This window comes from Ciconia boyciana, chromosome 12, assembly GCF_034638445.1.
Source record: "Ciconia boyciana chromosome 12, ASM3463844v1, whole genome shotgun sequence".
In the NCBI taxonomy this organism is placed as follows: Eukaryota; Metazoa; Chordata; class Aves; order Ciconiiformes; family Ciconiidae; genus Ciconia; species Ciconia boyciana.
In genome coordinates, this window is record NC_132945.1 from 1,868,168 (window position 1) to 1,881,630 (window position 13,463).

Here is a 13,463-nt window from a genome sequence, read left to right on the forward strand (position 1 = left end):
AGCTTTTTATTTCTAGAGAATCTATGATTTATTTTCTTGTGAATAATCCAAAACTTCCTGCTACGCCCACACTGGCAGACCTGGATTTTGAGGCTCGGGGGGGGGGGTGGGGCGGGGGGCGGAAGAAGAAAAAAGAAAAGAAAGAATCGTTCTGCACAACTACTGTTCTGTATACCTCCCCCGCTAAAGCGGGGCAAGTGCTGGCTATGGCTAACAAAGGTAGTGATGCCATAGACTGTAAGACTCGAGAATCAAAAGAGCCGAGGGAAATGCTGGGAGAACAGGCTAAAACAGCGTTAACCCATTTCTAGATAACCAACTCTCCCAGTGACTCTCAAGCCCGCCTTCGCAGTCATTTGCAGTACAAGCAAAGGGTCAACAGGGAACTGAGACTTTGTGATCTTTAACCTGGGGCAACCTTCGGTGCCGTGAAGAGGCAGAACGGCAGGAGCCTTTACTGGAAGCCGTCCTCACCCATCGCAAACTTAAAGCCTCACCGAGAGGAACCGACCAAGAGACTGAATGAAGCACCTTGGGAATCACAATTGTAAATTGAGTCCCTTGCCGAAATGAAAAGTATCCCTGCCACGAGCATCACCAAACAGAATTTGAACCTTCAAATACAGGCATCCTTTTTTGCAATAATTTCTCAAAGTAAAAAACCCTCAAGTTCGTTATGTTAAATAAAAGGTACCTGATCAAACTCTCTCCCAGCAGCAAGCTGAAGGATGTAAACAATGGAATCTCCTTTCATCGGCTGTAAAGGTTCCCATGTGATTTCGTAAGTGTTTTCTTCCAGCTGATTTGCTTTGGGTGCTAGAAAAAAGTTATTTGTTGGCATTTTAGAAAAAGAGAACAATGGCCTCTGCAAATGTTCTTGTTTTTTCAACCAGAAGAAAATGGCCAAAATCACCAATTATTACAGTGACTCATTTTCACAGTTAATGTAGCAAATGGGCACTAGTTTCAGTGACAACAAGGAAGTTTTCTCACTCTGGCTCAAAGTATGCTTTGCTTTTGTACGTCTTCCATTGAAAATGTTTCAGTTCTAACACAAGCGACTGGGCAGTGTAAATCTAAAAGCTTAACTTTTTTCCAATATATTTGTTAACGATGTAGAGGTAACTGTCACTCAAATAACTTTAAGCAATTAAGATTTGTTTCATTCTTTCCTTTTCTTCGCTATATTTAATGACATAAGCTTAAAAAAAATGATCATTGTAGTATCTGTAGGTTACACTTGTCTTTTCAAGCTGACAAGATGAGCTTCTGACGCCTACTACTTGTACAGATGAGCAAGCGCTGTCAAATCACTAGAGGAAACAGCATTTATGTCCATGCATCTCCAGAGCTGAAATTACATGTTATAAACATGGTCGAGTCAACTAATTTTCTGGCAGGTAATCACCATTCTGATCTTCAGAATGACCTCTAATGGCAATCTTTAATGTTTGTATCAGAAAGTGAAGATCAGAGGAATTATTTGTGTTCTTACTTGCCTAACATACTGTTGTAACTTATATCGAATGACAGATAACCCTGAAAAAATTGCCTTCCAGTTGAAAATGGGTAGAGGAAATCCTCACTGTCGGGGTGGAAGAGCTACAGTGCAGATGACGACCACACACGCTGGTCCTACACCAGAAGAGCCCTTCTTACACCAAGATGGTGCCTACCACAGCTAGTTTCTGTTCTCTGTCCCACAAAGGCCCTGGAAAGAGGCTAGACTGGGAAGAGAGTCAGGTTTTAGCATTTGACCTAGTACGTAAATGGCTTGCAGAAGTTTCTAGCGCAGCGTAAGCTCACCTTTAAGAGATGCGGGTGGAGACTTAGTTGTAGTGAAAGCGTAAACTTCGGAAAACTCCCCCTCTCCAGCATCATTATATGCCTGGATTTTAAAATAGTATGTAGTGGATTCACTGAGTCGCTGTACCTTGTATGTATGACAAGGACCATTATAAACAGTAACAAACCTGGAAGAAAAACCAGAATGTATACAAATTAGTATTATTCAGTAATCACAAATTCGTACGTCAATATCTTAAGTGGAACATTTTCATATCTACCTTAAGTACAAAAAAGTGACAATACCTTCCGGGTGCCCCAGCTTTCTACATACGCGCACAACGAATGCTAGGCAGCTTGAGCTCTGGTATTGTCATCAACATTTTATGCTCATGATGTGCATTAAATCAGCAACACCCCCCAGTCACAGCAGTGGAAGTCTTAATTCACATTCACAAAGCATTCATTCAACCTGTCTAGGCACTGAGCTACATCCAGACACAGGCTACCGCTGAAACGACATGACCAAACTCTTGATTTGAATCAAGAGAATAACCCTTGTATATACTAGATACGCTGTAATTTCAAGTTAAAGAACAGCTGTCAACCCCATGTTTCTTATATGCAAACTGGACTTCATTTTAGAATTTCCAAAAAAGAAAAAAACTGGCAACATAGGAAGATGGTAAGATATTACTATTTAAATAGTAAATAGTATTTACTGTTTACAAGTAAATACTAGTGCCACAGCTATTAACAGCATTTCTGGTTGAAAGATGTGATGCAAAAATGCAAACTAAGGGGCAAACCTTGGGATGCCCAAATGACTTACTAGTGCAAGCAGAAGTGAGAATACTTAAAACGTCTAAAAAACCGGATACGAAGTTGTAAAGCAACAATATCCTTAAGGTGCTGATTATCTTACCTGCCAAACCTGTCCTCCATCTGCAAGTTGAATTGTGTAGGGTTGGTAATTAAAGCTCTGCTAGGACCTTCACCCCATTTCAGTTTAAGGCTCTGGTAGCTGAAGACCACACATTCAAGATGAGGAGGGTCAGGAGGTAGTGGTTTCGTTTTGGCTTTAATGGAATGACTGAAAGGACCAACTCCAAAGCTGTTTATGGCCTGTATTCTGATTCTAGAAATGTGAGAAGAGCAGCTATATGGTTAATTTACTGAGGTCCTGAAAAAATGCTAGGTAATAAAGCAAGAGTTAAAGTTCGTAAAGAATATAACCACAAACAATAAAGCAATTAAAATGCAGTTAGAAATTAACTATAAAAATAATTACTTCACAACAAGCCAACATAATTACATTGTTTTCAACATAATGAAGCTTCAGTGTTTCTCAGCATTGTTCAGGTTTATTCTGTTCAGTGAACAAGCGCCCAGGTCTTCCACGCTAACCTGAACTGTTTGCCTCCCACTGACACTGAAGATCCATAATCTGAACTAAGCTTTAACCAAGCCTAAGCATGCAACACAGGAACACCTATTCTGCTCTTATCTGTACGTTCATCCTCTTTCGGTGAGATACGGATCATCCCATTACATGCATTGCTTCAGAATAAAAAATTCTAAACCCAGAAAAATCGGAATAAAGCCTTGGCTGTGAGACAGAATGTTAATCTTAACACGGCAATCTTAACTCTTGCTGCTAAAACATCATGGTTTGATTCTGGATATGACAATTTTATTTTATTTTTTCAGAGTTGCAGAGTAAACTAGGCAAACAGTCTGTAAGCCAAATGAAAAATTGCTCTAAAAATTTATCCTCAAAGCTACTGACTAAAAATCCTACAAATGTGGTTTCAGAATAAAACGATTAATTATTACCTGTACAGAGTGTCAGGCAGCAGATTCTCAAGAACATGGCTCGTATTTCTTCCAACAATTACAAGCTGCTTTTCCCCATATTCTATATTATATCCAGTGATCTCTGACCCATGACAACATGGTTCTTCCCATTGAATTGCAAGGCACGTTGATAAAGGAAGAGAAATTTCCATTTGATCTTCTTCAAGTAAGTGCAGTACTGACACCGCTGCAGGCACTGACGCAGGGGTTGTCACCACACCAGTCTCGCCAAACAACCCAACCCCCGCGACATTCACAGCCTGAAAGAGAGACCGCGTATTGTTTACTGAATCTCCATTTTTCTAAGCAGGCAGTCCCACCTATCATGCTTTTTGCATGTTATTAAAAGCAATTTGGAAGAGAATGGAAAATCGCCCAAATAAAACGTAAATATGGCAAAATGTCTGGTATTTAATGCAACACTAGATCTACATTTCATTCCTAGGAACATGTAGTTGGGAGGGACTGGTGGAAAAGGGAAAGTGTTTTTACCAATTACCTTCTACATTGCATCAGTAGGTGACAGTGCATAATTTTATTCATCTCTAGCTGAAGTTTTTCTTCAAACTGTATGTACTTGTTCATTTGCTTAGTAACACACATGACAAAAGGCTTTTCATACCTGGACTCTGCAATAATACGTGGTTGCAGGTGTGAGACCTTTTACTTCATAGCTCTGGCAAGGGCCGGTGTAAATGATATGCATTGATCCTTCCACCTGTCCCCAGTCCAGTCTGTATTCACTGATTTCTGCACCATTGCACGCAGGACTCTGTGGGTTTAAGTGACAAATTTTCCTTCAGCTATTGCACGTACACACGTTCACCATACAAGTGTGATCTCTCGTTACGCTGAACAAACATCGGAACAGGAGCACTGGGGTTGAAACCTGAGGTCTGTTCCACCATAGCCAAGGGCATGATATTATGTTCAGCTTGTTAAAAGGTTTCCATCTAGACACGTCTTGTAACAACAACACAGTTCAGACCAGGATTTCGAATGACTCACAATCTCTTACCACTTGGAAGAATTAAATATATTATATACTAGTTACCATACCGTGAGGAGGATTAAATGTCATCATTTATTCAGTTAAGATGGAAATTCACAGCTGGCAAAATTTACAAAACCAACCTCTATGAAGAGACGTGCTCAAAATATTCCACCCCTACATTTGTTATTTCTTCCATTTCTGTGTATCATACATGTGTCACTAGAATTCTAAAAGCCAGATATTACTTTGTGTATTACTGAAAATCATTAAAACCTACCTCCCATGAAACTACAACACAAGTTGCACTTTTACAAGTTATCAGGGGTTTGCAACATTGATCAGGGGGTCCTGGAGCAGTAGAGATCTCTGCTTTGTCAGAGTGAGGGCCAAACTGCAAGAAAATACGACCGCATGAATACAGCAACAGCAGCAGAGCAAAAACTGAAGAGAAAACAAATTCTTTTTAACTTGATAGAGAAATAAATAGAAGAGTTCAGTGCTTAGTTTCACAGCACCGTTTAAAATTCCTTTCAGGTAGTTTACTCTCTAAACTGGCCCTGCGCCTACAGGATATCTGTAATCCTCCCACCAACTCCCACTGCTGTGGTTTTGTAACTCCTCCTTCCCCTGTAGTCAGGATCTGGCTTCCAGAAGCAGCTGGGTACTGTTTGAGAAAGACTTTTATGCAACCCACATTTATCCCAACCTTTTTCAAACCTGGCATTATCTGAACACACCCCTCTCTACACAATACTACTCCTCCACCACTAATCTGCAGAGTCTATGCTGATTATAAAACGTAAGGCAATTTCTTGAGGTACAAACGTTAAGCGGTGATTCACAGCCAGAAATGCAGGGTTTACGCTGCAGCCAAAGAAATGACTAAAAGTAGTGAGAGAATGGCTAGCACTAACTTTGGACTAGTTACCTTCGGTACTGACAGAAACTCAGTAATCAACAACAGAAATGCAACACGCAGTGAACATCGCCTTAGTCAGGGACACTCAGTCTTTCCTTCAGCCCTAATTTATTGAATCTTCTTTACATCATATTTTTTATGCTGTAAGAAATTTTGCTCCTTCAACAGAACTACGGCAGGACACAGAAGCTACAAAATATCATCAGGCTTGTAAGACAACAGTATCATTACTATTTCTTGTGGAAAAAAAACCAAACCAACTTGATTTCATTAGCACAGTGGTTACCCCAACTTTATTTGCTGCTCGTATCCAGAAGCAATATGTTCTCCCTGGAAGTAGATTATTTACTACATATTCGGATGCTGGACCCTGATACACTTGTCTGCGTTCATCCTGTTCAGAGTTTGCCATCTCTATGATATACTCTGTAATGTCGGAACCTCCATCTACAGATGGTGGGCCTAGGAAATAAAGAGAATTTTTTTTCCCCATTAATTTCACAAAGCACGTTTTCTTTTAAATAGTTTCTAATCAGCCTTCTCAAGGTAAAAGCTGAATCAGATGAATTCTAAAAGTCAGAGTGCAAGCTTTTATCATATATCTGAGCAGAAACACTTTATGAAGCTTGCTTTTTCCCCCCAGATACCGATTAGTTTAAGATGGCCTTCATCAGTTTTTTCCAGATATTTTCCACATATTTCCTTCAAAAACCAGCGTATCTATTACTTTTTGATTACCGCCTTTAGTGAGATAAAAATGAGAAAAGGAGGGTTGATTTTTAAATTCCCAAACGTGTCAGTAATGAGGCAGTCAGCAAGCTTTCTCACTGGAAGACATTTATGTCTGCTTAAGTCTCACCATATCGTTGCACACCCCTGCATCACCAAACCAGAGGTGGTTAGCAAGCTTTGGTCATCTTCAAAAAACCCAAAACCTAAGGACACGGACTATATCTATAGATTTTTTTTTTTCCCCTGAAGAGTTCAACAATTTTTCATTTTTGTTCTGACATTTAAAATCAGACAAATATTTTGCTCAGAAACACTGGAGCTTACCCCACTGTAAAGTGATTTCCTTGGGCTTAGCTTTGCCTGCCAGGCATGGAGCATGACACGGTCCAGGAGGAACAGCTGATGTCGTAACAGTCATAACATCAGAAGCCTAGCAGTAATACACGTTATTTTAGAGTGGAAACACAACACAACATTTCACTAAAAGATATAGAAATGGCTTTCAGAAGGAAATTTATTCTTATTTTTCTCACCTGGCTTTCACCACCTTTACTGACACAATACACTCTCATTCTGTACGAAGTGCCAGGCTTCAGATGATCGCATACATGTTCCCTCTGGGAACCGCTGTATATGGTGTCCCACTTACTTCCTGAGGAAAGAAAGAAAATACTTTACACTACAAAACTTTTGCAAAAATGAACCTTGAAAATTCTCTCGCACAATTATTAAGAAGATAGTCAAGCCACAGAATCAAAGTTGAATGATCAGTTACGCAGAGAACATGTACAACACAATATACACATGTGAAAACAGAACAGGAATTGCTAGAGCAAGGAGTAGCGAATCAGTACGCTGAACTAGTACACAAGCCACATTAGTACTTAAAGATGAATGCCTACCAACTGACGTTTCTGAGATTTCCAAACAGTACTTAGAAATGTCTGATCCTCCATTATCTTTGGGTGGTTCTGAAAGAAATCAACATCTTAAAATAAATCACAGAAGATTTAAAATCAATGCATCATTTTGTTATCAGCTTTTTCAGAGAACATACTCATTCATTGTAGAATACATTCAAGTAGAAAACTCAAACAGAAAACTCTGTATTTATATGTTCACAATACGTCTTCCAGAACAATCGGTTTTTTCTGTTATTAAACGTGATTATGCCAGGAAGACGAGTAACTAGGAAAATACTACCAATTTCAGGTATCATCTCTTATTTTTTTTTTAAGAGCACATGAAAATTATTTCAGCATCACAGTAAATCTAGAAGCTACTACAAGAGCCAATAGCATTAACTGCGCCTCTAAAACGAATAAAGAAAAATACTACTTTTGTACTACAGCCCCAAAACAAACCAAGTTGCAATTTTTTGGTAATGCTAAGTACTTCTCCTGCAATAACGGTTATCTGCAGAGACAAATAATTAGCCTGAGTTTGCCTCTGTTTTTTAATCTGCGTTACTGAGTGACTGTACGTACATAAGCAGCGCTCGAATGTGGCGTTAACAAAAGGTAACCTACCCCACGTGACTTTCACGCTGTGCGAATGGATCTTGCCCTTTACAGTTGGTTTACTTGGTGGTCCAGGTTTGTCAGGATTGGTGCTGTGTTCTACCACCTCACTAGGACTACTTTTTCCTTCACTGTTGTAGGCAAAGAGCTGTTTCAGGAATGAATGGAATATGTAATAAATGTTTGATTTAATGACAAGTAATATCCTGCTATTTATAAAGTTCTTCCATAAAAAAAAAAAAAATAAAAAGAACCCCACAACAGAAAAGACAACAATTTAAAAGCAAAATTAGGTAGTGCAAAGAATCTGATTTGTATTATGATTCCACCAAAAACTATTATAACAACAAAAGTACTGCAGGTAATTTTCTGCTGTCTCCGTAGAAAGCATCTGAGCTGTATGAAAATGCTAAAACTCCAGAAAAGCATACAGTCATAATTAAATTAGAAACAAAATACTGTACAAACCCTAAACTTATAGGATGTACTCCTCCTAAGATTTCTTAAAGTGCATGAGAGTTCATCTCCATTGTACTGTGGCTGGAAACCATAACCCTGTAAAGGAGGGAAAGTAAGAACAAAACACAGTCACTCATTTTCCATGATAAAATAAAAACCAGATCAGATCGATCAAATTTTTTTTTTTAGCTTGAGCTTCACCTTTGTTTCACTAATACATGCAATACTTGCCAACCACTGCGGTATTTTGCAGCATTTTATTTGAAAGTAAAATACAGAGTTAATTTTTTATTTAAGCACTACTGCATATCAGGCTTTGGCACATATAACAAAAGCCAGCACTTACAGAACCTTCTTCTTCCATGTCTAAACTGTAAGTGAGAGAGTCATCTGAAGACACCCCAGTAGGGGGGCTCCACTTCACTGACAGCCAGGTCACTCCTGCTTCAACGAGCACGGGGGGCGATGGGGCTGGTGGGACAATTCCTGCTGTATAGTACGTCACTGTCTCGCTGAACCCACTGGAAAAATATTTTTTAAAAAATATGAACAACAGCAGATGTAGCTCATGAGAAAATAAGTGCTATGATACACTGTGTTCGTTACCTCATTCCAATATCATTTTTAGCAGCTAATCTGAGAGAATATTTTGTAGAAGGAGAGAGTTTGGTAAGTTTATACTGCTTCAGATGCCCGTAGTAGCATTCTTTGAAGGGTCCGTTCTTCCCCTTTAAAAAAAAGTGAGAACAACCTGAGTAACTTTTTGCATGGTGGCTGTATGCTCCCCGCTAAGGTCAACTTCTTCACTCTAAATTTTCCTAAGTGTCATTTCACTAATTTAATAATAATTAAACAAAAATGAGTAAGCCTAAAGACTATAAAAAGCTAATGTCATCATGGTCATACTGAGTATGCTGATAGTAATCCTGAGCATGCTTGATAATAACACCACATTATGATGCAGATACCTGGGGTTTTTTTGGCTTGTCAAACTGTAGATTTGACAAAATGGTAATAAATGACTGCAGTTGAAAACAAAACACATTTTTGAAGTATATTATCGCTTTGGAATACATTTCAGTACGAAGTTCAAAAGCCGAGTGATATTTGTGACAGCTATTGAAGATACAAGCCAAATGCTCACCCATTGAAACAGAGCATAGGAATTAACGATGCTCTGAACGACAAGAACCAAATGAGGGAGTTTTACACTGTCCCCTCAGAGGCTCTGAAAGGACTGTCTACTTGAATTGCCGCAATACGTGTCATTTGATTCAAGCTTTTAATTGGCTTGTCCCTTTAAAACTGTCTGCACAGTTGCACTGAAAATAGCTGATGTACCTAAGCAAAAAGTATTTTTAAGTATAATTGGTCTACAGATGTCATTATGATTTTTTTGCACTAGAAAAGGTCTTACCTCATCCCATTCTAAAAGAAAATTAGTTATTTTGGAACCATTGTCATTTGAGGACTGAAAATAAAGAAACGATGAAAAAAGTTAAAATCAAACAGTTGTACTTTTGTAAGTATTTTTGCACATTAAAAAAAACATTTTAGCAATTGAATAGAATATACTCCGACTGCCTTTTAAAACACAATACTTAGCATAGAGCTGAAAGGAATCTGCAGTGGGCATACAGAACAGCCCTCTTCTTCCACAAACATACTTGTGATAATCTGAAACTCTGTTGTGGGCAGATACACGTATTCAGTGAGTGAGTTAGAAAGGGTAAAAACCAGCAGGCATTTTAACGAGTTTAATTCCTCGTTCCTGATGGCTCTCCAGGCTGCTATACTACTTCTATTAATTCTGATAGTTTAGAATATGAACTTATGAATAGTTTTATTTTATGAATAAAGCAAATGATATTCTTATAGCTTTTTTCCTCATGTTCTTGCACTCTGTGTTCCCCAACTGCCTGAGCAAGGTAAGCATTCAGATGAGCAACATTTGTGTTTGTTATGACATAGGAATTGGGAACAACCTTTACTTTCTGAGTACAGATTACACAAATAATTTAAATAATTAAAGACATTTAGCTATAAACCATTTTCCAGGTAAAAGCGTAGTCATAAGAAAAACATGAAGAGACAAGAAAGCACAGTTACCCACAAGTCTTCACAGATACTGCATATATTCAAAAGTCAGATTCAAAAAGTTAAATCTACAAACTAGCCAAAGAAATTCACGATGAGGTGGTTAGAATAAGTACGAGACCTCTGAATTATAACATTAGGTTATGTCTGTTTATCATCCAGGGACCCCAAGTGAAAATATAAATGCTCTATCCTTTCCTATGCTGCCAGTTCAGAAGAGAACTGTCCTACTGGTTAGTTCATACTACGAGAGACCTGCTGCCAACTCTATCACGCTAAAGCCATACGCAAGAAACCAAGTAAGCGGTGAAAGAAAGAGAAAGAAACAATTATGATTTCAGTTATCAGTCTCAACTGAGCAACTTAAAAGCCAACACCTAAAGTACACACTAAATTATTGACCAAGCTAAATTAAACATTCCATACATGAATCCACCAGACCGCTTACCTTCCACTGCAAACTCAGGCTGGTTTTAGTTCTGTTAATCAGCTTCGGTGCAGCTGGACAGTCTGGCTCACAACTTTCTGTAGTGAAACTCACCAATTCCGAAATGGATTCTTTTATGGAACTGCTGGTTGCTGAAACTCTGAACAAAGGACAATTAATTATGTTGCTATTGCATTAGCACCTGAAAATTTAAGGAAAGAGTTGTCAGCTTTAGAAATGCGTTTAATCACAAGCAGTGGTTACAGCAACAAGACCGGCCTGCTCACGTTATAGGAGACAAGTGTCCAATCACCCTTCTGTCAGACCATTGATTCCAAAAGACAACCACTGCACGCCTTTTCATTCAGGAAGAAATAACAAGTGAGTTTATGATGTCGCTCCGGGTTCTAGTAACTGATGCCCACATCTTAAGAAACACTACTATCCGTTCTACACTCAGGGAGAGAGGGGCATGCTGACAGAGTAGTGTGATGGAGATCACATAGGCACACTTACTGATCTTGAAGACTCCACTTGGCATCCTTCATTTACTTTACAATTACTGTCTACCACAGTGGAGATGTTTTAGTGACAAAATACACGTGAGATGCATGATGAAAACTACAGGAAGTGTTACCAAACGGTAACAGAATACCTGACTTGAAACCAACCTTTTGCTAAAAAGACCTTGAGATTCAAATACAGACAACACTTGTGCAAGAGTATGGATACTAACACGGGCTAAATCAGCTGTTCAGGCAATAAAGCCATGTTTATCAGTGTAACTGTTCAAACGGGACAGAATCTCTACAACAGTCATGCTCATTTATGTTTGTTTTTGAAGAGCAATGACTTGACTAATTTTTCAGAAATACTGTCCGTCTTATCAAATGAATCGTAGGTAAAAAAGTTGTCCTGTGTAGAGAGCAACCCCACGAACCAAACATGCACTATGCTACACTGTGCAAGCCGAGCTGCGCTGAGTGCTTAACACACACAGAAGTGTTCTGCAGTTTAAGAGTAGGAGTTTGCTTCAGTAAGCCTTAAAACTTGTCTCCTTCTGTGCCCAAGCATTGAGGTGCTCTCTTCTGCTACTGGATCACAGTGTTCTCCTGGCTTGTTTAACCAGATTGTCTTTTTCCTGACCAGTTAAACACCTTCTCCAGTAATGCTTATTTACTCTGCGGGGCAATTCTTGAATGTCACGCCTTGTTCCCTTGTAACACAGCATCTAACTTCTCCCCACTTCAACCCGTTTCCAATTCCCTTCTTGCACTGCTACAGAAGCTTGCAGCGTAGAGAAGCAACTTTCCAAATCAAGCCGACAAGTCAGACTTGCAAATCCACGTTCAAGGCTAAATTATTTTATTTGCCCCTGCCTTCAGCCTGCAACAATCTCTTTCACAGAGTCCAATCTTGTTGTTCTAAACAACGCCAACAGAGGATAACTTAAAGTTTGTATTTCAGAGAAACAAGAAAAGACAGAGAAGATAGTAGGGGAGAAAATGAGGTGACTTTTTATGAAATTAGTAGTGTCCGTGGCAACAGTAGTGTCCGTAGCTATGATATTTTTGCAGAATATTCCTCAAGTTGTTTGTGATCATGCCTTTTTCATGAAGTCACAATAATTTTTTAATTTACATATCAACAAAAGCATTAAGCATTTCATTCCCAGCAACATACCTGGCATGATAATCAGTGGCTGGTCTGAGATCAGGAAGTGTAATTGTTAATTCTTCCCCACTGTGAAAAGGGGAGGGAAAAAAAAAAAAAAGTGTTACAGCTCTTCCTTATACTTTAAAGGATACAAGCTTATTGAAAAGCAAAACCATGTAGCGCACATTTAATTTTCACGTTTTCCATCGTCCATGTAACTCTTAGTGATATTACTTAAAATTTATTTCATGTGAAGTAGGTAGGTCTGCAAGTCAATAAACAGCTCCTGATAGAGAGATTGCTGATTGGTTAATGTTTTTAAACATCGGTATTGTGCTTAAATGAAGAAACTAAACTTACACATAGACAGATTTAAATTTTCCATTTTTACCACTGTTGGATATTGCTACTTCAAATGTAAATGCTGCTGGACTATGACTATGGCTCTCTCCATTCTGTGAACTAACTGGGAGATTCCAGGACAGAACGGCTGATCTTGCTTGTATATCAGAAACCTATTAAAAGCATAAATAATGCAAGTAAGTTTGCTTTCTGTAATAAAAGGTATATTAGTCAATAACATGGTGTCGCTAGTTTGCCTATGAAGATCCTCACTGGAGGAATTCTTTACCTTTGTAGTGGAAATATTGAGTCATTATCTGAATATAAATTATTTCCTCTTTTCATTTCTAAAATATATTAAAGGATTTCCCTTCAAACACTAAACAAACGTATAGACACACCACATTTTCTCAGTGTATGAAGAGAAAATTTCTATTTCACCTGCACTGTTTGCATCACCCATTTGGAGCAAATTTTCTGATTTGGAGTCTTGAATACTGACACCAGATCTGTATTTTGGCACAGTCAGATGGCCTAACCTCCTAACTCTATTACAACTCCCTCACATAATCTTAATATTTAACCACCAAGCTATAGGACAGCAAGAGGCTCTGACATTAAGTGCTCCCAACTCAACTTTTTGGTCTAAGTTTTTTGCTGCTTAATTCCCATACT

At 38.7% G+C, this 13,463-nt stretch overlaps 1 protein-coding gene across 3 annotated transcripts in view; it reads right to left on the minus strand.

Annotated features, from left to right (window-relative positions):
- LOC140658720 (fibronectin type-III domain-containing protein 3a-like) overlaps window positions 1-13,463 on the minus strand; it is a 50,565-nt gene that overhangs the window by 2,745 nt on the left and 34,357 nt on the right. For all 3 annotated transcript variants that reach the window (XM_072877442.1, XM_072877441.1, XM_072877443.1), the window contains 18 exons: window positions 12,807-12,961; window positions 12,474-12,533; window positions 10,812-10,950; window positions 9,684-9,737; window positions 8,873-8,994; window positions 8,613-8,787; window positions 8,276-8,362; window positions 7,817-7,955; window positions 7,190-7,258; window positions 6,821-6,939; window positions 6,612-6,717; window positions 5,842-6,017; window positions 4,914-5,027; window positions 4,265-4,414; window positions 3,622-3,902; window positions 2,711-2,923; window positions 1,807-1,973; window positions 695-816 (listed from right to left, as the gene is read on the minus strand). In XM_072877442.1, the coding sequence (XP_072733543.1) occupies window positions 695-816; window positions 1,807-1,973; window positions 2,711-2,923; window positions 3,622-3,902; window positions 4,265-4,414; window positions 4,914-5,027; window positions 5,842-6,017; window positions 6,612-6,717; window positions 6,821-6,939; window positions 7,190-7,258; window positions 7,817-7,955; window positions 8,276-8,362; window positions 8,613-8,787; window positions 8,873-8,994; window positions 9,684-9,737; window positions 10,812-10,950; window positions 12,474-12,533; window positions 12,807-12,961 (2,448 nt within the window). The remainder of the gene's footprint in view (window positions 1-694; window positions 817-1,806; window positions 1,974-2,710; window positions 2,924-3,621; window positions 3,903-4,264; window positions 4,415-4,913; window positions 5,028-5,841; window positions 6,018-6,611; window positions 6,718-6,820; window positions 6,940-7,189; window positions 7,259-7,816; window positions 7,956-8,275; window positions 8,363-8,612; window positions 8,788-8,872; window positions 8,995-9,683; window positions 9,738-10,811; window positions 10,951-12,473; window positions 12,534-12,806; window positions 12,962-13,463) is intronic.